Here is a 22720-nt window from a genome sequence, read left to right as displayed (position 1 = left end):
TTTGTTTAGCGCTACTTCATGCTTTTAGCTTTCTCAATACACTAAGATTCTAATCACATGTCTGGACCAGTTGGGGGGGGGGGGCGAGGAGGGGAGAAAGAACGGAATATTTGGGCGAAAGTTATTAAAGTATAACTTGAACTCAAACTCGAGGGATCTAGTCCATACACTAACCACTGTGCCGGCGAACTGCTAATGAAAAATAGAAAGTTTTATAGCTATCTTTTATTAGTTTCAAACTTTAAGCTACTAGTTAAGTCTGGTTAATTTTGTTTATTGATTCTTAAGCTGTTAGGTACAAGATTTGATTTGATTTGATTTTGATTTTAGGCACATCGGCACAATTTAGGCCATGTCGTGCCTGCAGTCCCTTAAGGACTACTCTCTCTATAACCGTGCAAAATTTCCACTCGATCCAAGATAGGGTGTGGGAGAAACATTTTTACCAGACAGACAGACGGACAGAGTGAGTTGATAAAAGCTTTGTAAAAACGTAAGAAGGTGAAATGATGACGTTTGCTTATCAAATACTTCCGTGTTCTGCACACCGGATACACCAAAGAGCTTGCTATTTATAGATTTGCCCCAACGAATGAAAATCAATATGAAACTTATGCAAATCAAAATGAATGCGTTGAAAAAAAAAAGTCTTAGAAACTTCCCATGATAGGCAGGCAATGAAATTCCAATAGGGAAGAAGAGGAAATCGTGTCTCGTATTCTTTTTGACAGCCCCAGACTTGCTGATATTTGTCTCGACAGGTCTGGGAAGCCACATATTCTTGACCAGTAGACATACGTGCATCAGGCACAACAGCATGGCTTTTAAAAGAGATGATTTGAGCCAGAGAAGCCCTCACTCTAATGAAGTTTGAAGATAATGATGATAATGATGATGATGATGATGATGAAAGTGATGATGATGATGATGGTGATGGTGATATTGATGCTGATGATGGTGATGATAATAATGATGAAGACGATGATGACTATGATGATGATGATGATAATGTTCATGATGATAATGTTCATGATAATAATGATGACAAAAATGATGATGATGATGATAATGATGACGATGATGATGATGGTGAGGATGATGATAATGATGGCGATGATAATAGTGATGATGATAATGATAATAATGATGATGATGATGATGATGATGCTGGTGATGATGATAATGATGACGATAATAGTGATGATGATAATGATAATGATGATGATGATGATGATGATGCTGGTGATGATGATAATGATGACGATGATGATGATTATAATGATGACGATGATGATTATGATGATGAAGATGATGATGATGGTGCTGCTGCTGACGATGATGATAGCACTGCTTTAGACTTTAGTATAAAATTCTGAAAAATAGATTAGTATTCAGGAATATTTTTTTAATGTTGACATATAGACACACGAATGTATAAGTAACCACACATCACAAAGGCAACCGGTTAGTACTGTAGTGCTCCTTGGTTCAAGTATGTATGTATAAATATTCAGATGCTTCATTGGTATGCATTGCGGGTAATATATTCCTCCTATGTCACGTGATTTAGCAGCTAGACTAACTCTTACAGAAGAGAGTTAACACTTGAACTGGGCCTCAGAGAACAAAATGTGTAGGTCAGGTTACGTTGGGCAAACACTTCGACCCATCCCGGACCATTCTGATTTGCAGGCGTTTTGTTGACTTTTCTTTCTACTTAATGGAGTCTCGTGAGGAGATTTACCATGGCCATGACTCCACATTACAAATAATACAAACCCGACTATTTGCTGCAGTCAGAGGTGTCAAGGTAGAAGTCTTTCTACCACAGGCTAAGTCAAGAGAAAAAAATACATTTCAAGGTGAAACAAGCTAAAAAAGACTTAATATATATAGATAAGAGCTAAGTGAAGCCAATCCAACCCGTGACATAATCTAATAACTTAATAAAGGGTGAGAGGCTTATTTTGAAGGTGTAAGAGGCTGATGTTAAAGTGATAAGAGGCTGATGTTAAAGTGATAAGAGGCTGATGTTAAAGTGATAAGAGACTGATGTTAAAGTGATAAGACGCTCATTTTAAAGAGATAAGACGCTCATGTTAAAGTGATAAGAGACTGATATTAAAGTGATAAGAGTCTGATGTTAGAATAAGAGGCTGATGTTAAAGTGATAAGAGTATGATGTGAGAGTGATAAGAGGCTGATGTTAGAATAAGAGGCTGATGTTAAAGTGATAAGAGTATGATGTGAGAGTGATAAGAGACTAATACTAAAGCGATGAGAGGCTGATGTTAAAGTGATAAGAGCCTGATGTTAAAGTGATAAGAGACTGATACTAAAGCGATGAGAGGCTGATGTAAAAGTGATAAGAGGCTGATGTTAGAATAAGAGGCTGATGTAAAAATGATAAGAGGCTGATGTTAAAGTGATAAGAGGCTGATGATAGAATAAGACGCTGATGTTAAAGTGATAAGAGGCTGATGTTAAAGTGATAAGAGACTTATGGTAAGTGATAAAAGGCTGATGTTGAAGCGAGGCCGATGTTAAAGTGATCAGAGGCTGATGTTAAAATAAGATGTCAAAATAAGAGGCTTATGTTAAAGGTAAAAGAGGCTTATGTAAAAGTGATAAGACGCTGAAGTTAAAGTAATAAGAGGCTGATATTAAAGTGATAAGAGGCTGATGATAAAGTGATTATTTTACAATGGTATTCGTGTATGTGCCTTTTTTAAAGACCATGGCCTACTGATGACTTAGCGGTTTAATACTTAGTGGAACTAGTTCCAACTAGATCTAGTTTCATTGCTTACCGTACGTTAGGATTGAAAGATTCTTTCCCCTGAAATCTAAATCTTTTTGCCCCGTGAGTGCCTAGGACAAAAGAAGTCCATGAAGTCTAGAGTCAATAAAGGGGAAACGTAACGACTGTCCAATAATAGAGCTGCCCTATGATGTTAGTTTACACAGAACAAAAGGAACACTCTACAATATAATCTAGTCTTAAAAGTCTCCCAATTAAAAGATAGATCCCGAAACAGGTAGATTAAAATCTTGGCCCACATTTAATGTACTTAAAAAAAAAACTTATGGTGGGAGGGGGAACTATTCAAGAGTCTTCAGTAGCCTTCCAGCAGCAAGTCATGCGGAAACGGAATGGTTACTGCCCCTACAATTTTCTGAAAGGTAACTCGCGACAAACTCAAGTCATTTGGACAACGTTGTTATGTCCGTTTGATACTAATCAATTACTAGTGTGCTGAGTTACTTCTTTCTACTTTTAACAATAGTGAATTTAGTCACTTCTTACTACTTCCACACTTTGGACACGATAAAAGAAGACTATGTTTCTGAGGTCTTTTTTCGGGTGAGTAACACCAGTTATCTATGAAATAGTGAATGTCACTCACAGTTTTAAACAGTATTTTGTTTTTAAATACTAGTTTAACAATTTATTCCACCTAATTAGCCGTGACAATTCGATAATCCTTACGTTAGTAATAAACAAAATTAAATATAAAATTTTGTTTTCAATGCTTATGTTATCAGCAGAGAGCGAGATCCTGGCATTTTTAGAAATATTTTTACCATTCCGTACTTTGCCTTGGCATTCTGTTAGGCAATGTAGAAAACGCCTTATTTTTATCTAGAAATAAAATATAGATAAATGAAAAGAAAAACAAAATGAAAACAGTATGGCTTTAGATAAAAAAAAATAGCCTACAAAGCTTAATGTTCAGATTATCAAATAATTTTTGTGTAAAGTTTACTTTTCCCCAACTAATGTCAGGTATCCATTAGAGTTGGGTGAACTTAGAGACGCCCTAAAATTCCGAAAGTAAAAATTATAGTCTTCACCAGGATTCGAACCCGGACCTCCCAGTTCGAAAGCCAACCGCTTACCGCTCTGCCTCCGCAACGATTTATATTTTAAAATACATTAATTACTTTTATAACACATCAATTTGTTAATCATTTAGTACCAATTAATTCATTTTGTTTTATCTAGCAGAAAGGAAGCTAAACCCTGTAATTGTCAGATAAATGACAGTAATTAGCGGTTCTTTCCCCCAAGAAAAGCTCCGCTGTTTAAAGTAATTTTTTTTAAATTTTGCTTCTTCTTTGTCTTTGTCCTGGTTCTGAACACCGGATAGGATGAAGGCTTGTGCTGGGAACTCGCTCTAAAGTGTTCACAAAATACGACATGATGTTTGATATGCAATGAGAATATTTAATCTCAATGTCGCGATACAAGTTCTAGTATTTGACTAAATGTTATTCCGACATTTTATCTTAAACACTGATAACCTGAGCGGTAAAGCGCTTGACTTCCGAACCGGGGTCCCGGATTCGAATCCAGGTGAAGACTGGAATTTTTAGTTTCGTAGTCTTAAGGATGCCTCTGAGTCCACCCAGCTCTAATGGGTACCTGACATTAGTTAGGCAAAAGTAAAGGGCGTTGGTTGTTGTGCTGGCCACCGTGGGTCATTGAAACAGTTGACCTTTACATCATCTGCCCCATAGATCATAAGGTCTGAAAAAGGAACTTTACTTTTTCTTTACTTTGTTAACCATAAGCCCTATGAGAGTCGTATAACGTGACAAACATTACAGGCATCAACAATGAAATTTAAGCATGATCTAATTCGTCATAATAACATATCATTATTTTCTTCTATCTATTATACAACACAATAGGGACATTTTAACTAGTTTAATAAAGTTGTACACAGCATATACACAAAGACAGTCTTAATTAAATGAACTATACACAACACAACTGTTCAGATTACTGGCGAATAGAAATATTATTCCAAGAAAGTTATGTCACTTTCTAGTATGTTAACTTTGGTTGTAAGCAAGCTTTTGTTTTGCAATGGTTAATCTCGTTCTTAAAATAAATATTAACCCGGTCATTTCACTGTATCTTATTTCAGCCTGTTGATGCTGGTACCTGTATCCAACGCCTATTCAGGTTATCAGGAGCTTATACCCAACGCCAACAATGTGCAGCATCCATGTATTCCAAACTACAGGTGGCCTGGCGTCGGACACGAGAACAGAAATGGAGGAGGCACGAGAAACATCTTCGGACAGGATTTCGCAAACGCTGGTCACCAGGTGTCATTACTTTGTCATATGTTTCATTTTACTGCATCTTTAGATTTTCATCTATAGTGGATAACTGTTTATAGCAAGTCGTTGCTGTATCTGGTGTGCAGGATATGTATCGGGTTATATTGAAGACTTCAGTGTGGCCCCCCCCCCCCGTTGAAACGTCTGTTAGGGGAAACGGGTGGGCTAACAGGGATAGAGCACTGCCTCCAGTCGGCTTGCACAGAACGTTCTAGAGAACATGCAATGCACGTGGGGAGGATGTGAGGAAGGCTCACTAACCAGTCCCATCCGTCACACCGTTCCCCAGCGGGAGTCATACGCGAGGTGATGGCATTCCCATTGGGTAGTGGCGGTACCTTATAGGAACACGAAGGAACCCCTCGTGTACTCGGCCTCCAGCCTTCGCATGGTTGGTGGAACCCATGACGTTATCTCGAGGAGTCGTGTATCACTATATCGGATGTGATTAAATGATCATTAATTGATGGGGCCAAACGTAGCCTCTGGATACAATTCTTCCCATTGGTCAAAGGGTCAGATCAACGAGGTGCACAGAATATAGAAAGTGTTGATGAGCAATGCGCTTTAAATTGTAGGAATGCTTATTCTAATGCCTAAACTATCAATATATAAGAACTATTAAAGATTCTCTCTACGACGGTATTGCAACGTAGGTAATATTTAAAAACCAATTGGTAATCAACTAGCGGTAAAAAAGCAGAGCTGATAGGAAATCAACTGCCACTTCTGAGATATCTAGTCGGCAGGAGTGTGTCTAGTTGGCAGGAGGGATCTTTTAAATTACCATCATTACCATTGTTTATTATATCTATTTTTTTTTCATAATATTACCTAATCATCTTCTTATCTTCTTCTCATTTCCTTGCATCATTCTCTAAGTTCCCCAACAGTTCACCATATTGCTTTCCCTTTTTAAAAAAAAGAAATTACTAATACTTACTTAAAAAACTAATTCTAAACAAAGAGAAGATTATTGAGAATCAAGTTTATTGTGAACATCTCTGATAAATCAATAAACAAATCCTTTCAGTTCCTATATGCATTTATACTCTATACATATAACAAAAACATATCAGGACCATTTGTCTCATTGACTCAACTGACACAATGTAAACATATCAGGAATATTTATTTTATTAACATGATGCAAACTTATTTCTACTTATACTATGCAATGCACATTTAACTCGACAATATATCTTTTTGGGGGGCGCAGTGGCTGAGTAGTTAATCGCCGGGCTTCCGTACCTGTAGTCAGGGGTTCGAAACTCTGTGAAGGCTGGGACCTTGAATTTCAGGATTCATAGGGCGCTCCTGAGTCCCGAGGTCTGAGTCGCAACTGTAATGGGTTTAGTTGGGGAAAGCAAATGCGGTTGGTCATTGCGCTGGCCTCATGACACCCTGCTCGTTAACCGTTGGCCAAAGAAACGGATGACCCCAACATCATCTGCCCTATAATTGGCAAGGTCTGAAAGGGAAACCTGACTTTACTCCTGCTTTATTGACACTATCTGCATATATTAAGACCATCCATCGTATTGAGATGATGTAAAAATGTTAAGACTATTGATTTTATGGACATGGCGTAAACACAAATATTAGGACAAGTTATTTAATGGACATGATGCATATCATGTCGTTTTTTGTGAACAATTCAGATTGAGTTCCCAGCGCAAGCCTTTATCCCATGTTCAGAACCAGGACAAAGAAATACAATAATAATAATCTTGTCTTTGAGTGCGAAGACTACATAATTAAGTTATATTACAACCGTCACAGCTTGTACAGACGAATACGTTGAAAGCAGGGGGTCATTTAGAAAACAATGGTCTCTTGGTAGTCCGACACCTTATAAACCAGGGGTTCTCTACCTGTGGGTCGCGACCCCTTTGGGGGTCGATTGACGATTAGCCAGGGGTCGCCTAAGACCATCGAAAATGTGGATTGTTTTTGTCTACTCTTCTATTGCTGCATGTGTGTGTGTGGGGAGGGGGGTCGCGGCAAACTGGTCGAGGGGGGTCGCGGCAAAGTGGGGGATTGTAAAAAAGGGGTCGGCGAGCATAAAAGGTTGAGAACCGCTGTTTTAAACCGACACATTCAGTAATCTGACACGGCGCTGACGAAAATTCACGAAATTAATTCACACGTATACTCTTTAGTATGTAGGTAGGCATACAATGTAATTTACTACAGTAGACTAAAATATGATTTTTAAAATATTTTCTTATATCAATTTTTTAAAATAATTTTTCGTCTAGTTTAGAAGCATTACCCCACCGGCTACGCCTTCGATTCTTTCCAAATCGACTAAATGTTTTTTTTTAGGACGTAATATCCTTTTATTTTTTTAAAACTTGGATGGCTGCCTTAAGTATAGGCAAACCAGGCAGCTGTATAGGGCCTCCGATTGGTGGGGGCTTCGCACAGGACTTAAATAATTTTTTTTTCTATGTCTACTACAATAGCTGTAAGTCGCAACTATAATTCAAGGGTTATTCACAAATGTTTAATTCTACTTGTTAGACTACATATGTTACAAGACCATTGTTGCTCCCTTATGGTGAAATGTCGAAACATTATTTCTAGTCTACTGATCATGAATCGCCCATGCAACCCATTCGTGCTATTGCTGCTCTATGAAGTTAACTTTGTTGATTTAGAGATACAGGAAGTTTTCTAATTGATTGCATATTTTTGTTCTTAATTTTCTGTTTTTCTATTTCATTAGGAGCCACCTTATTTCTTTTACCTAAGGTCTAAAATAACCTAAAGCCTGCCCTGTATTGAGATATGTAGATATGCGCTCTGGACTGTCGATAATATTGTCCATAATTCAAATCTTGTCCACTAGCGAGGATGTAATAATCAATTCTAAAGGAACAGACAAAACTTCACTGAATAAGAAACTTTAGAGTCTGATTAAACTTTTATGGTTAGATTTGTTTTTCTTTTTTGAAAATGGTAGAATTGATCAATAACATTTCCATCGATTTCCAGTGGACTAGATCCTTGTGCCTTCAAGACTCTGATGGGGATGGAAGAACCAATGGCGAAGAGCTCGGTGACCCGTCATGTGTTTGGTCAGAAGGTCAAGTGCCATCGCGAACATTTAACATCACACATCCAGGTACTAACAGTTGATTGAACACACACACCCAGATAATTGTGTAGATTGTAGATGTTCAAACACTTAGGAAATCGTGACCTATAAGAGGTGAATCTGCTAGCGATGACATTATCGTGACCTATAAGAGGTAAATGCTTGTACTTATGACATTGTGATCTATAAGAGGTAAATACTTGTTTTGATGACATTGTGATATATAAGAGGTAAGCACTGCATGCGATGACAGATTGACAGATTATCGTTAGCTAGAAGAGGTAAGTGCTGTTGACAATGAATGATAGTCGTAAGCAAGAAGAGCTAATTGCTGCTAGCGATAACAGATAGATCTGAGCTAGAAGAGGTAATTGCTGCTAGCGATGACATATAGTCGTGAGCAAGAAGAGCTAATTGCTACTAGCGATAACAGATAGTCCTGAGCTAGAAGAGGTAATTGCTGCTAGCGATGACATATAGTCGTGAGCAAGAAGAGGTAATTGCTGCTAGCGATGACAGATAGTCCTGAGCTAGAAGAGATAATTGCTGCTAGCGATGACAGATAGTCCTGAGCTAGAAGAGGTAATTGCTGCTGTCATCATAAGGCTGGTGAGTCTCTGGTGCTTGCGAGGAAACATGAATAACTCTACTACATTTTTTTTTTGCACAGAATTCCAGCAATAGTTGCTTTTTATCTTATTTATTTTCTGCTCCTTCTTTTTCAATTCTTTTGCATTTTGATTCCAATCATCACATTGCTACACTGTTCAAGATAATAATTGTAATTTATGAAGGACTTCGTAGTGGGACAACTTGAGATCATGCGACAACTCCACCAAGCATGTTATGTCAGACACGGACATGCCATCTATAGGACTTAAAACGTCGTTGTTTGTCCCTCTTTAGATTCATCTGAATATATTCACTATATATACACTAACGTTGATCACTCTAACAAATAAAGGCCTTAAGTTTCTCGTTTATCTTTTAGTATGTATAAGGAACTGACGTCTACTAAAAGCACTTTTAGACGGATGTGACAATGCTTTTGATTAGTTTAAGACTTTAAAAAGTGTATTAGATTTTTTTTTAAAATCACGACGCAGCTAAAGAGAATATTTTAAAATCTTAACACAATTTACTGGCATTCATGAAGCCCTTTCGGTGGCCCTACTACCGGCCCAATAGGGTACCAGCCCTAATGCTCATATAGCCAGTCCGACGTCCGAGCCTGCCATCAACTCAAGAAAGCTGGAAGAGACATTAAATAGAGCAGTGAAGGTAGCCAGCCAAGGTTAACAAGCCCCACCTGTCCTAAGCTTACTAGTTGAGGCGCCAGTGTTCGATAAGTGATTACAGTTCCGCCGAACCCAATATATCAGATACATGTAAAGGTCAGTAGTTGGACTGGTCAGAGGCTTAACGCAATCCATTGGAAACATTTTATAAGTAATGAAGTGCTTATTTCAATTAACGTTTTCTGCAATAACAACTTTACTGAACCAAATAAGGTTTACAATTTATACAAGACTCCAAAAAGTCTAAACCAATTCGTGACGCTTTTACGCTGTACATGTAACCTTTACTTTGAAGACGTCAACAACTCAATCCCATCCCAGAAACCCAAAAAAGAACCCAATGTAAGCACTTTATTGTTTCGTCTGTCTCCAGGTGTGTGTGAGCCATTGACAGATGCCAAGTGTCTTGGGAAGAATACATTTGTTTCATGTCAGCTAGAAAGTTTTGATAACTGCAACGTAATAAAAAACACAGGTATCTAGGAAGCAATGAGACTTACGTAACGTAGAGTCTATTGTCTGGATTTTCTATTCCCCTTCACCTGTCCCTTAGTCTGTTGGACCGTTGGGGTACCACACAAGAACTGTCAACCGTCTTTCTCCATTCCTCTGTCCTTCGCCTTGGATAGAATTTCATTCACTACCAGGTCTTTCCAATCTTTGATTTTTTGTCTTCGATTTCTCTGTCTTCCTCTTCTTCTTCCCGGTACTGTTCCCTGAAGGAAGGTCTTTGCGAGACATGAGGACTTTGTGATGTGGCCATAGAGTTTGAGTTTACGGTTTTTGACAGTGGTTAGCAGATCATCGTCTGGTTCAATTGCTGTATTAATCCTGTTTCTAATTTCATCATTTGTGATGCGGGGTGGTGGGACTTTCTTTTAAAATAGTCTAAAACTTTGTCTTTTTCTTTGCTTACCTATGTTTTCTCTATAGTTAAGCCTACTTGTAAATTATGGTAAAAAAAAAATTCCTAACAATGCAAAAAGTATTTTAAGTAATGTTTTTAATACTTCTTGAACTTTCCAATTTGAATGCCATTAAAATATTTTTTTTTCTTCTTGAAGACATCAGGACACTAGATCTTCGATTTCCAACATTCAGTGTGCCAGCGAGCGAGACCAACTACGTTTGCATGTCCTTCGATTTACCCCAAGATCAGGATTACCATGTAGTCGCAGACCAGGCCATAATCAACAACTCCAATGTACTGCACCATATGTTGCTGTATGGTTGTGATGACGGTAAATTACAAAGTTACTACATTAAGAGAGGCGCGGTGGCTGAGCGGTAAAGGCCTGGCTTCTGAACCGGGGATCCTGGGTTCGAATCTTGGTGAAGACTGGGATTTTTAATTTTGGAATCTATGGACGCCTCTGAGTCCTAAGTCCTATGGGTACCAGACATTAGTTGGGGAAAAGTAAAGGCGGTAGGTCACAGAAACAGATGACCTTTACCTCATCTGCCCTATAGACAAGATCTGAAAGGGGGACTTTACTTCACTTAGAGGCGTGTACTAGAAGTTATAAAGTGCCTTGCATTCTTTCACCCAGTGACAAAGACAACTTGAGAGATACTAGCGTAAAGTTCTACAATTCTTTGTTATGTATAGCAAGTATAAAAAATGTTTTTATTATTCAAACCTTTTGCTTTAAAATGGTTGTATACATAATAAGTCTTATCTTCGAGTCCGAAGATGAATGAGGAATGCAGTATTTCCCGTGGCTGTGCAGCCCCAGCATAACCATTGTCCGCCGGTAGTCGATTAAGATTTTCTTTTCGAAGTTGTATACAGTGTTATGTATGAAAACATGCATTGTGTCAGAGGCAAGTTTTTGGGTTGGCGTGTGGGGCAACCTCACCAGTAGAGCCCCGTGATGCTTTGTTGTGTTGTGTACATAGGACTTAAACATCTATCGGATTCGCCTATAAAACTTACCCAGGACCCGTACAGTACAGTAAGAACTACGAAGGTCGTGTCTGCTATCACTATCAAAACATTCTCTCCTTGAATCATTGAATCTATTTATACTTATCAACAGTTGACCTAGATTTAGTCCAGTTAGTCAACAGGTCAACATCGGCATGCTTGAACTAGTTATGCTCACCAAGACTTAGTAGTCACCTACATATGCATCCAACACTACTCAGACTTGCCTTACTATTAAAAAAACTGTAATTAAGGTTTTTTAAGTTATTTGTATCTATATCATTAGAGTGGATTTTGATTATCCGCACTTCGGTAATCCGAAAGTCCTCTTAATCCAAAACCGAAATAAGGATATTTTCAAAAATAAAAATAAATAACGGAATAAGTTTATTAAAAATGACAGTCCGTTTTAAAGATAGTGTAATGAACAAAACAGAAAAAAAAATTCTTCGTAGTTCTTGGTTTAGAAAAGTATGTTACATTTTTTTTTTGTCGAAAAGAAGAAGACTTTTCTTCTGAAGCAAAGTTATGCCAACGCCTCAGAAAAAAAAACGCACAGCCAGGACTATTTTGTAACAGCTCCGGCACCTGTACGACATTTGGCCTGGTCAAAGTTTATTTCAGGATTTTTGTCAACATGTGTTTACTTATAAGATCCCCATGTACCAGTATATGTATTTACACGTCCTATTTCATAATATATGTTTATTTTAGAACTAATTTCGCTTAATTCGAAATATTCGTTAACCCGAAAACGGGTCCGGTACCAATTATTGCGTACTATCGGGACTCCACTGTATAAGCAATGCTATTTCCCCGTTTTGCTTTCTTATACTCAACAGTAAACAGTACCTTCTATTCCACACCCACACTTTGCGGGATGAGTGGCAGTGTGTGTAACGCTATCATAGCTGGATGGACAGTCGGGCAGAGTGGACAGTGCTTTGGGGACAATGTTGGCGTCCGAATTGGGGTCACTGGATATAAAAAAGCTCGACTTGAGGTAGATTAAAAATCTTTTTTTTGTTTTGAAATGCTAAAAAATAAGACTGTTTTAGATTTCATTCTATTTGTGCATTTGTCTAGATCCACTATAATAACCCCTCAATGGTGTCTACATATAGAGACTCTAGTGGTCTGCGCCTCTATTACCGTCCAGCCAGATCAGATGTTCAAGATCTGTATACACTTATGACTGGACAGACGATGCTGGAATTACCACCAGGTATATATCCAATTAACTTTCGTTTTTACAATTTTTTAAAAGAATTTTACAACACGTCAGATAATGAATAAAACTACGCAAAGACGCTTATTAGCGCTCTAGATCTGAAGATATAAACACATTCCGTTGCAGACAGACGATAAATTAGAACTGACATATATTAAAACATGTTTTTATTAATTTTGTTCAAATATTTAGGTACCGGTATTATAAAATTAAATTTATTATTACCGGTATTAAATTTATCTAGCGCTACTTTCATGCTTATAGCATGCTCTGAGCGCTATGGTCCAATCTCATTTGTGGACCAGTGGCGGGAATGTGTATCTGGGAGAAGATTTTCCGTGCTGCCTTTAGGCGCTCAGTAAAAACAACTCTGCTAAGCCTACCGTCATATCACGACTTTCACCTGCATCCCGCGTGATTAAATGTTTCCGCTGTAGACATTGGAAAAAAATCGAAATTAAATAACTTATTAATGTCGTTATTTTAATAAATACCTTAACTTATAAATTAAATACAAATTTCATAATTAGGATTAGACACCGGCTGATTTGTTTCCAGACTTTATAGTGTATAGTTTGGTTGGAATCGCGTCTCCTTTACAACGGGCCACATCCTGTCTAACATAATTGTAATTTGAAGCTTGGGAAGTCTAGTTTCTGTTTGCTCGGCGTTCCAGTACCACCTCGCCGAGTGAACACCCCGCTCTTTCAGAGGGGTGGCCAAGGGTACTGGTTGCTTGCCGCTGATGAATGAGCAGCAGGCAAGTGTAAAAGTCCAACCAAAGGAGTTATGTCCAGCCCCCCCCCCCCCCATCCTGTGGGGCCCCGGGGCAACGGTGATTAAGAGACCCACAGGTTCTCCGAAAAGCGGATAGCGATGGACACCAACTTGAGGGTTGGTCGGGTTCTCCTGGAACTCGGCTGATTCGCGGGTCTCTCTAATGGGCAAAATTGGGCTGACTGGCGCGGGCTGAGTCGGGCGGCCATTTTGCGCCCATGAGCTAGGCTCTATCTAGCCCGTCTCCTGAGGTCGTAGTAGAGGAACACGTCGTACCCAGTGACAGTTCTGTTACTCTCTGGGGATGTCAAAAATATCTTCTTCACACGTCTCCCCATTGTGAGAAACTCTCAGCATCTGTTTGAATTGAACGTCTAGCCTTTTCCTACTCTTTCTTTATCTCATTCTCTCTCGTTCTTTCTCGTTCTTTCTCGTTCTTTCTCTTTCTTTCTCTTTCCCTCTTCTCTCTCTCTCTCTCAAACACACACACAAACACACACACTATTTTTTGCACCCTGAGCAACATAATGCACTACCATTTTGGCTTCAACGTTTCTTAAAATTCTCAAATCAATATCTAAATATTTAGAAGGTTCTAGTTTGATTTTCGTCTCCAAATACTCAGAAAGACACAAAGATAAAGGCACAGTCCTCGTCCCATATGCTAGGACAAATTTGTACAAATACTCCTTCTTCCTTAGTGCTATTAGAGAATGGAATGGGTTGCCTGAGCTAGCCAGGAAAACCAGTGACTTGGCAGAATTTAAGTCATTGGTTAATATGCATGACTAAATGCATGACGCGTAGGACGTAATCATCTTCTTTTTTGAAGTAACGTCTGTATTATATAATGTCTCTCGAATTGCGGAGTTCAGATTGCGAATAGATTAAAACCTTTACTTAGGGAGCACCAAAAAGGAACATGTGCTCGAAATTTCATGCGAATCGGTTCGGCAGTTGCCCGAGATCTTTTGATAGATCAATGAATCAGTCAATGTATTTTTTTTTAATTTTTCGTTTATAACGTACTAGCCTGACATTACACGCGGCCTGCGGGTCTAAGTTTGTGTTTACTAATCTAGTGGATTGGATTTAGATGTACGTTAAACTTAGCTAATGATCCTTTCAAGTTTTTTTCTCTTTCGCTACGAAAATAAAATTAGGTTTGCGAAAAATGGGTTTACCGGGTACCGAAGTCGATACATTCTTATCTATTAAAAATGAAAAGAGCGATAGCTTTGTTAAATGAATGGGATTATAAAGTGAACAATTAAACGAAATAACTTTTAGTACGCGATTCATGAATGAATATAGATCTAGGCCTATCTCAACTCGGCTTCGCAGCTTATGTAAACGAATGTAGTCTCTTAAAAATGCTTTAGAAAACCAAATTTGAATGTTTATTTGATCAAAATATGAAATGAATGGACTATAATTAGTATGTTTATGTGTTAAAGTATAAAACTATCTGTGCGAAGAGAAGTTTTATCATCTTAGAGTTGAATTAGAGTTTTAGATCTAGGGATGGGATTATAAAGTAAACAATTAAACGAATAAATATTTAGTACGCGATTCATTACGGTATTGTCTAATGAAAGAATGTTCGCTAGGGAAATTTGTAGTCACAGATATCAGAAACTAATTTATGTAAAAAATGCTTTTGAAACACAAATTTGAAGGTTAATTTTATTATATAATGAAATCCATGGATCTTCTTTTGTATTTTCATGTGTCAAAGTAAAAAACTATCTGCGCAAAGTGTATTTCTTAAAATTAGATCTAGATCTAAATCCTTTCGATCTTTTCTCATGTCAACATTGTAGACATGGCCTAGATCCATAAAATGATATAGCTGTAATAGAATCGGACAACTTTATTTTTTTTAGGGTCTTAAGTTTGTTTTAGGGCTACAATACATACACTAAGGTCTAAGTTGGTACCTAAGAAACATTCCTGCCAAGTTTTATCAAGATTGGTCAAGCGGTTTTGATGTCTATAAGTAGCATACATACACCTCACATTCTACTTTATAGTATAGATTTACATTTTTAGGTCAGGCTCGAGTGGAAAAGGTTGGCATCTGTAAAGGTTCCTGCACGTCTTTGTTGTTCAAACAGCCTGTCTACCTGATGAGCGCCTTCAATCACATGCATTACCTGGGTGAGTATTCTTTAGTCACGTGATTCACAATAAGAAACGATTTGGTGCCGTTTCTTTTACGTAATTGTCGTGTTGACGAGGCAGTTTTTATCTTAAATGTTGCTGATTAAAAATAGTCAATATTGATTTAATTATGCCTTTCATGTTTGTGTTTGTGTGTTTCTATTATTATTATGTGTTTTCACAGTGTTGAATGTATTCATTAGTCTTAGGATTAAAATATTAGCGAGTCTAATGTGAAGAACCCCTTTCAAACCTTGCGATGTATAGGGCAGATGATGTAAAAGCCATCTGTTTCTGTGGCCCACGCTTAACGAGGGTGCCATGTGGCCAGCACAATGATCAACCATCGTTATTTATTTTCCAACTAATGTCAGGTACCCATTAAAGCTGGGTTTACCCAGAAGCGCTTTAAGGATCCGGAAATTAAAAATTCCACTCCTAACCATGATTCTAAACCAAGACCCGCAGGTTTAAAAGCCAGGACTTTACCACACAGTCACCACAACTCCAGGCTAAGTAGGTGTTATAATATTAGTCCGGGATTAGTATTGTATTACTTTATAGGGGACAGCATCTTAACAGCCCTCAGACAACGCCGCTTGCGCTGGCTTGGACATGTTCGCTTATGGAGGACAATCGCATCCCGAATGTCATCCTCTACGGACAACTCGCGACTGGCTCAAGAAAAACTGATCGCCCCCACCTCCGTTACATAGATGTAATAAAACGGGACCTCAAATCAGCGAACATCATTACTGACCATTGGGAAGACATAGCTCTAGACCGCACCAGATGGAGAGAGACAGTGACCAAGAAAGCTATGGACAGTGAAAGAACATGGGCCTCAACTCTGGAAGAAAAACGTACAATACGAAAAATGGCCAGCTCCTCTACCATCGAAGCAAAAGCCACCTTAACCTGCGACATTTATGGACGGGAGTGTCTCTGCAAAATAGGGCTCCACAGCCACACGAGGAAGTGCGCGAGATGAACCATAGTCGTTTTACGACTGAAGGAGGCCAACAAACTTAAGCGTTGTATTACTTTATGGGGGACAGAGAGATGGAATCAAGAATTAAAGGACAAACATTAGTGTTCTATTTAGTGTTCTATTTAGTGTTCCACTAATTACTAATTTTCTATTTAGTGTTCCACTAATTACTAATTTTCTATTTAGTGTTCAACTATTTACTAATTTTCTATTTTGTGTTCAACTATTTACTAATGTTCCATTTTATGCCAAGGACGCTCAATGAAGATCGAACTTTATCGAAATGGAATTCTGGTGGCCAACATAACAGATGATGAGTATTACAGTTACGACTCTCCGAAGACTCACAAGTAAGATATGCGTTTTATGAACACAAATTTAGATTCTCGCCCATTAAGCTTATAGAGAATACTTTGGTACACTTATAGATATTCACTATAAATAGATATACATATTGAAAAGAAAGGTTCCACAAAGCTGTTATTGCTGGATGTGGTAATGGATACAATCAGCCCACTACCTATGAAATGCGTCATAATGACACACGTCTTAAATAAGCTCTGACAACCTGTCCAACTCTGCCTCCCCTTGCGGCTCTGATGTTGGGTCTGGCGGAACTGCTATCACTAATAAGAGAACTGGCAATGGCAAGCGAGTAACTGGCGCCTAACCCAATAAGCTTTGGACTGACGGGCTGATCACTCATGATGTTTGTTGCCTTGAAGCTATACCCAAGGACCCAAGCACGGGAAAGGCTACATATTATGCCACATCCAGTGCAGACATAACTATTGTTTGCTGCAATCAATTTAGATTCTCTTTTCGCTAATCCACGTTTGTCCTCGGCAGTGGATTTTCTTTTGCTCTCAAAAGCCTTTGTAATTGACCTCCTGCTTTCTCGTTCCAAAGCCACCTGCAGCCAGATGTTCTCAACTAAAGCAAGTTGGCACCTAAGTTGGACTTTTAACACTAGACCACATTCTTGTGAATGTCGCGTTCGGCACGGAGGTCGAAGAGGACAACGAGATGAGAGATAAGGCTACCTTAAGACTCACTGTCCGAGTTCTTTCTATAAGGCTACCAGGCTATCTTAAGACTCACTGTCCGAGTTCTTTCTGTAAGGCTACCAGGCTATCTTAAGACTCACTGTCCGAGTTCTTTCTATAAGGCTACCAGGCTATCTTAAGACTCACTGTCCGAGTTCTTTCTATAAGGCTACCTTAAGACTCACTGTCCGAGTTCTTTCTATAAGGCTATCTTAAGACTCACTGTCCGAGTTCTTTCTATAAGGCTACCTTAAGACTCACTGTCCGAGCTCTTTCTATAAGGCTACCTTAAGACTTACTGTCCGAGTTCTTTCTATAAGGCTACCTTAAGACTTACTGTCCGAGTTCTTTCTATAAGGCTACCAGGCTATCTTAAGACTCACTGTCCAAGTTCTTTCTATAAGGCTACCTAGCTATCTTAAGACTCACTGTCCGAGTTCTTTCTATAAGGCTACCTTAAGACTCACTGTCCGAGTTCTTTCTATAAGGCTATCTTAAGACTCACTGTCCGAGTTCTTTCTATAAGGCTACCTTAAGACTCACTGTCCGAGCTCTTTCTATAAGGCTACCTTAAGACTTACTGTCCGAGTTCTTTCTATAAGGCTACCTTAAGACTTACTGTCCAAGTTCTTTCTATAAGGCTACCAGGCTATCTTAAGACTCACTGTCCGAGTTCTTTCTATAAGGCTACCTTAAGACTCACTGTCGGAGTTCTTTCTATAAGGCTATCTTAAGACTCACTGTCCGAGTTCTTTCTATAAGGCTACCTTAAGACTCACTGTCAGAGTTCTTTCTATAAGGCTACCTTAAGACTTACTGTCCAAGTTCTTTCTATAAGGCTACCTTAAGACTCACTGTCAGAGTTCTTTCTATAAGGCTACCTTAAGACTCGCTGTCCGAGTTCTTTTTATAAGGCTACCTTAAGACTCGCTGTCAGAGTTCTTTCTATAAGGCTACCTTAAGACTTACTGTCGGAGTTCTTTCTATAAGGCTACCTTAAGACTCGCTGTCCGAGTTCTTTTTATAAGACTACCTTAAGACTTACTGTCCAAGTTCTTTCTATAAGGCTACCTTAAGACTTACTGTCCGAGTTCTTTTTATAAGACTACCTTAAGACTTACTGTCCAAGCTCTTTCTATAAGGCTACCTTAAGACTCGCTGTCCGAGTTCTTTCTATAAGGCTACCTTAAGACTTACTGTCGGAGTTCTTTCTATAAGGCTACCTTAAGACTTACTGTCGGAGTTCTTTCTATAAGGCTATATTAAGACTCGCTGTCCGAGTTCTTTTTATAAGGCTACCTTAAGACTTACTGTCCGAGTTCTTTCTATAAGGCTACCTTAAGACTTACTGTCCGAGTTCTTTTTATAAGACTACCTTAAGACTTACTGTCCAAGTTCTTTCTATAAGGCTACCTTAAGACTCGCTGTCCGAGTTCTTTCTATAAGGCTACCTTAAGACTTACTGTCGGAGTTCTTTCTATAAGGCTACCTTAAGACTTACTGTCGGAGTTCTTTCTATAAGGCTATATTAAGACTCACTGTCCAAGTTCTTTTTATAAGGCTACCTTAAGACTTACTGTCCGAGTTCTTTTTATAAGGCTACCTTAAGACTCACTGTCCGAGTTCTTTCTATAAGGCTACCTTAAGACTCACTGTCCGAGTTCTTTTTATAAGGCTACCTTAAGACTCACTGTCCAATTTCGTTCACGAGCTCTAAGGGAGCACTTCTCAGCATATCTATTACTGAAGGGGTTTCTATTACTGTCTTTAAAGCATTTTCGTGGTGACTTTGTTTTATTGGGTAACTTATGGAAAAATGACTTCTGTTTTTCCGTGATTTATAGTTAAACCAAAATAAATTACTAAATTTGTATAACAATTGTCGTGCTTCAAACCATAACTCCAGTAACACACACAAAAAATGCATTTAATGTGTGTTTTTATTTGTTATCTATGTGGTTATTTTAACAGTCACTACCCACATTTACAAATTCTGCCAGGAGATGAGATCGTCACTAAATGTGTCTATAACACAATGGCTTCAAAACGTTGGGTGTACTTCGGGGAAGCTACTTCAGATGAAATGTGTTTAGGTTTTCTGAGTATTTACCCAAAGAGCGCCCTGAATTTTGCTAGTAAGTAAACTAAAAGACCTTAGTGGAGTTCAATCTAGTTGACAGTTTCTCGACTGTTCGATCTAGTTGACAGTTTCTTGACTGATTGATCTAGTTGGTTTTCTGATGATTTATCCAAAGAGCGCGCTGAATTTTGCAAGTAAGTAAACTAAAAGATCTTAGTGGAGTTCGATCTAATTGACAGTTTCTCGACTGTTCATTCTAGTTGACAGTTTCTTGAATGTTTGATCTAGTTGACAGTTATTCGACTGTTCGATCTACTTGACAGTTTCTTGAACGTTTGATCTACTTGACAGTTTTTCAACTCTTTGATCTAGTTAACAGTTTCTCACCTTGAAACAAAACATGGACTCATTGTATTACACTTAGTGATATTAACACAAACTATTATTTCTTTGTTTTGCTCTTCCTTATAGAAACTTTGTGTGTGGCTAAATCCAGCTTGTCTTACTGTGAACTGGCTCAAGGGACTCCTCTCAATGGCTGTGACTGGAAGAAGCTCTTGACCCCTAATAATCCAGAAACCATAAGGATAGCAACAGACCTGTACAAGAACTGTAACTTAGATGGTTTCTGCAGGTATATCAAAAATGAATTACATTCAAGTAATTTTTACTTTAGTTTTCATTTGTAGTAATCCGAAGCTCTCAAAAGCTTAAAATGTTCTCACTTTGAATGTTCTCATTTTGAATGTTCTCACTTTGAATGTTCTCAATTTGAATGTTCTCACTTTGAATGTTCTCACTTTGAATGTTCTCACTTTGAATGTTCTCAATTTGAATGTTCTCACTTTGAATGTTCTCACTTTGAATGTTCTCAATTTGAATGTTCTCACTTTGAATGTTCTCACTTTGAATGTTCTCAATTTGAATGTTCTCACTTTGAATGTTCTCACTTTGAATGTTCTCACTTTGAATTGTTAGTTTCGGATGTTCCCTTAGGATAGAACACTATGACTTCCTAGCCCAGACCTCCTGCTGGACGGAGTGACAGACAGAACGTATACTGTTTATGTATAAGCCATGGTCCATGGCAAAGTCTATCCACTGTTTATTTACATAATTTTCTCCATCCATAAAGCTAAATTATATTTTTCTTGTACATTTCACAATTCATATTCAATTCATTAAACAATATCAAAATGTTGACTTTTTGTTCTCCAGACCAGAGTGTAAAGAAATAGTTCGGAATATTTCATCCAGTCCATGTTTTCAAGGAGACACAGGCAAGTTTGTCAAGAGCTATTTAGCCATGAGTAAAGAAGGTCTGGACCTACTTGGTCGTCTGCAGTCCTGTCCAGTCAGCTCAGTGCAGAACTGTACAGTCCAACAATGTCCTAACAGATGTGATGTGGACATCAGTGGCAGTGCCTACGCTGGAGTCCCTGGTGTCAGCCAAGTCTCCAGTTACCTACTTGTTGTCCTGCTCGTGATCTCATGGTCTCTCTCACACAAGCATTAAATGTAGAAACACATATACATACAAGTAAATACATTCAATAGTAGTGAAATCAAGAAAAATCTAAAGAAAAAAATAAACAACTTGTCTTATTTGTGTTTTTTTTGTTATCAGAACATTTGTCCATTAAGTCAATGGTGGCATTAAAAAAAAACAATTCTCTTTAGAAAATACTTGTTATTGCTTAAAATGCTAGTTTAATTCAAACAATGCTATCTAGAAACACTGTGTGCTCTAGGCTCTAGAACTTTGGAGAACATAACAGACATTAAAAGTAAACTTAATGGACAAGGTTATATGAATTACTGTATATTATTTTCAAGGATTGGCCTCTTTATTCACACAAGAAGTTGCAAAGGGAAAAGATCGTTTCTCAAGACGAGATAATAGAGGTCTTACTGTAAACCATAACTGTTGCATCACAATAGTTAACTTAGAAACGTAGATAGTAACTTAAGTTAAACAGTCAAAACAACAAAAAAAAAAATGTCCTGTACAACGCACTAAAGTCTATATTTTTAAATTAATTTGTTGTTTATATGCATTAAAAGTTTAAAAGTAGAGTTCATCATATTTTATAGACAATATTATATATATTTTCCTCTGAAGTGTTCATATCAAATACATTCCTGCAATATGTAGGTGCACGCCTTTAGCATCTTGGTTATAAAACGTATCCCCGTTATAAGGACTAAGAAATAAAATTGGTGATTTAAGTTGAATAACCAAACGACATTTTTATTTATTTAATTAAAAGAAATTAATGAATATAAAGAGCATCTCATTATGTTTTTATGTTAAATAGATACTATATTCGTGCTTTTGTTATTGATACTTATAAGTAATGTGTATTGTGTATATTAAAGAGACTTTTATTTTTGAGAGTTAAAAAAATTCCATGAGTTTTACATTTTTATTATTTTGCCCACATTTTATTCATCATCATATCTACACCTGTCTCCTGACGTTTGTCCTAAGGATGCTGTGACTGTTCACGTGACCAAATCCTTCCACTTATCCGGGTTAGCAGCTGTTCCTAGCAGTATCTCAAGAGAAAGACCGGTCCATTTTTATGTGGTCCAGCCAGCCTTTTTTGTTGGGGGGACGGGGGGGGGTAGACCCTCTCATTCTGCTCCTTAGACTGTAAGGATGACTTTGGACAATGGCTCACGTCTTACAATAGGACCAAAACAACTCCGTTTTCGTCTCTTCACAGCATTGAGAAGTTGTTTCTGTTTTTGCCAGCCAAAGTGTTTGCTTCTGTTGCATATACTCTCAAAAGCTTGAAATCACTAGCGAAGAATACAGTTTTAATTGACTCTTATCCATATTTTCCGCAGTTCGCTCATGGCAGCGGATGCCAAGCTTAAACTGGGTTTTATCTCTTGTATTGATCTTCCATCTCTTGCTATGTTTGACCCTAGGCATTTAAATGAGTCAACTGCTTCTAATGGTTGG

The 22720-nt window shown here is 38.1% G+C and overlaps 1 protein-coding gene across 1 annotated transcript; it reads left to right on the top strand.

Annotated features, from left to right (window-relative positions):
• The first annotated feature begins 3118 nt into the window (after positions 1-3118).
• On the top strand, positions 3119-22161 carry LOC106078772 (MOXD1 homolog 1-like). Its single transcript, XM_056041987.1, has 12 exons — positions 3119-3364; positions 4935-5118; positions 8134-8263; positions 9908-10009; positions 10599-10775; positions 12304-12464; positions 12548-12686; positions 15522-15629; positions 16877-16973; positions 19641-19804; positions 20221-20383; positions 20968-22161. The coding sequence occupies exons 1-12, from the start codon at positions 3342-3344 to the stop codon at positions 21263-21265; spliced, it is 1746 nt and encodes a 581-aa protein (XP_055897962.1). The 5' UTR covers positions 3119-3341; the 3' UTR covers positions 21266-22161.
• The last annotated feature ends 559 nt before the right edge of the window (positions 22162-22720 follow it).

This window comes from Biomphalaria glabrata, chromosome 9 (genome assembly GCF_947242115.1).
Source record: "Biomphalaria glabrata chromosome 9, xgBioGlab47.1, whole genome shotgun sequence".
In the NCBI taxonomy this organism is placed as follows: domain Eukaryota; kingdom Metazoa; phylum Mollusca; class Gastropoda; family Planorbidae; genus Biomphalaria; species Biomphalaria glabrata.
This window is presented reverse-complemented; position numbering and strand designations above follow the sequence as displayed.

Excerpts from the sequence above, each read along its gene's own strand:
- LOC106078772 (XM_056041987.1), top strand. The coding sequence starts at position 3,342 with ATGTTTCTGAGGTCTTTTTTCGG. Across the intron at positions 3,365-4,934 it reads TTTCTGAGGTCTTTTTTCGG|CCTGTTGATGCTGGTACCTG; the intron begins GTGAGTAACACC and ends ATCTTATTTCAG. Across the intron at positions 8,264-9,907 it reads ATTTAACATCACACATCCAG|GTGTGTGTGAGCCATTGACA; the intron begins GTACTAACAGTT and ends GTCTGTCTCCAG.